General features: G+C 31.0%; 1 protein-coding gene across 1 annotated transcript; it reads left to right on the top strand.

The window, feature by feature from the left end:
* Nucleotides 1-201: 201 nt before the first annotated feature.
* Nucleotides 202-776, top strand: PCYB_006910 (CYIR protein; the record flags this gene model as incomplete). The annotated part of the gene is made up of 2 exons (XM_004228112.1): nt 202-696; nt 732-776. The coding sequence occupies 2 exons, from the start codon at nt 202-204 to the stop codon at nt 774-776; spliced, it is 540 nt and encodes a 179-aa protein (XP_004228160.1).
* Nucleotides 777-924: the final 148 nt, after the last annotated feature.

Here is a 924-nt window from a genome sequence, read left to right as displayed (position 1 = left end):
TATGCATTATGGGATAATTCAAATGCTAAATACGATGTGTGCAAACTTTTAAATTATTGGGTATATAGTAGATTGGTTCGTATTTGGGGTTCTGAAAAACCTAGTATTATTACTACTCCTCTTGCCGCACTCCATAGGATATGGAATGAATTTCTTAAAAAATCATCAAATAAGTCTCTCAAAAATAAATGTATCCCTGATATGGGTTTAGCTCTACAGCATGACTGGAAGAATAGAAAAAAATTGTACGATTATTATGTTGATTATGATTATCTTCTTTATATGGCCAAAAACTTTGATAAAGATAAATGCATATATTATAATAAAATTATAGAAATGATCTCATTATATAATTCCTTTAAGGATTTATGTAAAACTCATGCAAAAAGATGTCCAGACGTCTTTTATAAATTCCCGATAGAAAATATTGAGCCTGTGCTAGAAGAATTACAATGTTATTCTAAAATTAATGGTATAAGTGATTCCATTTCAGAGGCTACTTCTTCGCTTCAACATATAGACAACAAAGAAGTGCATGAAGAACCTGCAGAGGATATTGCAGATCATATTATAGATGATTATACAGTCGAATCTGATACCCAGTTAGATAGTGGAAATTCCGGAATTGGAAAAAAATTTACCCATTCAATTCTTGGCGCAGCTCCAGTTTTATTAACTGGCACTATATTATATAGAGTATGTATATATTTTGCAAACATATATCATTATAGTACGAACTTGTAAACAACTTGCTTTACATGTACAACAGTAAGTAAATGTATTACAAATATATATTTTAATTTTTACATACAAGTTCACACCCTTAGGTCCCTGGATTCGTGGGCTCGCTGGAGACACAACAAATAGTAAGAATACCATGGATGCATTTTCACCTTATACACAAGAAACAAGCGATATGTTTTT

Source organism: Plasmodium cynomolgi (assembly GCF_000321355.1).
Source record: "Plasmodium cynomolgi strain B DNA, scaffold: 1129, whole genome shotgun sequence".
In the NCBI taxonomy this organism is placed as follows: Eukaryota; Apicomplexa; class Aconoidasida; order Haemosporida; family Plasmodiidae; genus Plasmodium; species Plasmodium cynomolgi.
This window is presented reverse-complemented; position numbering and strand designations above follow the sequence as displayed.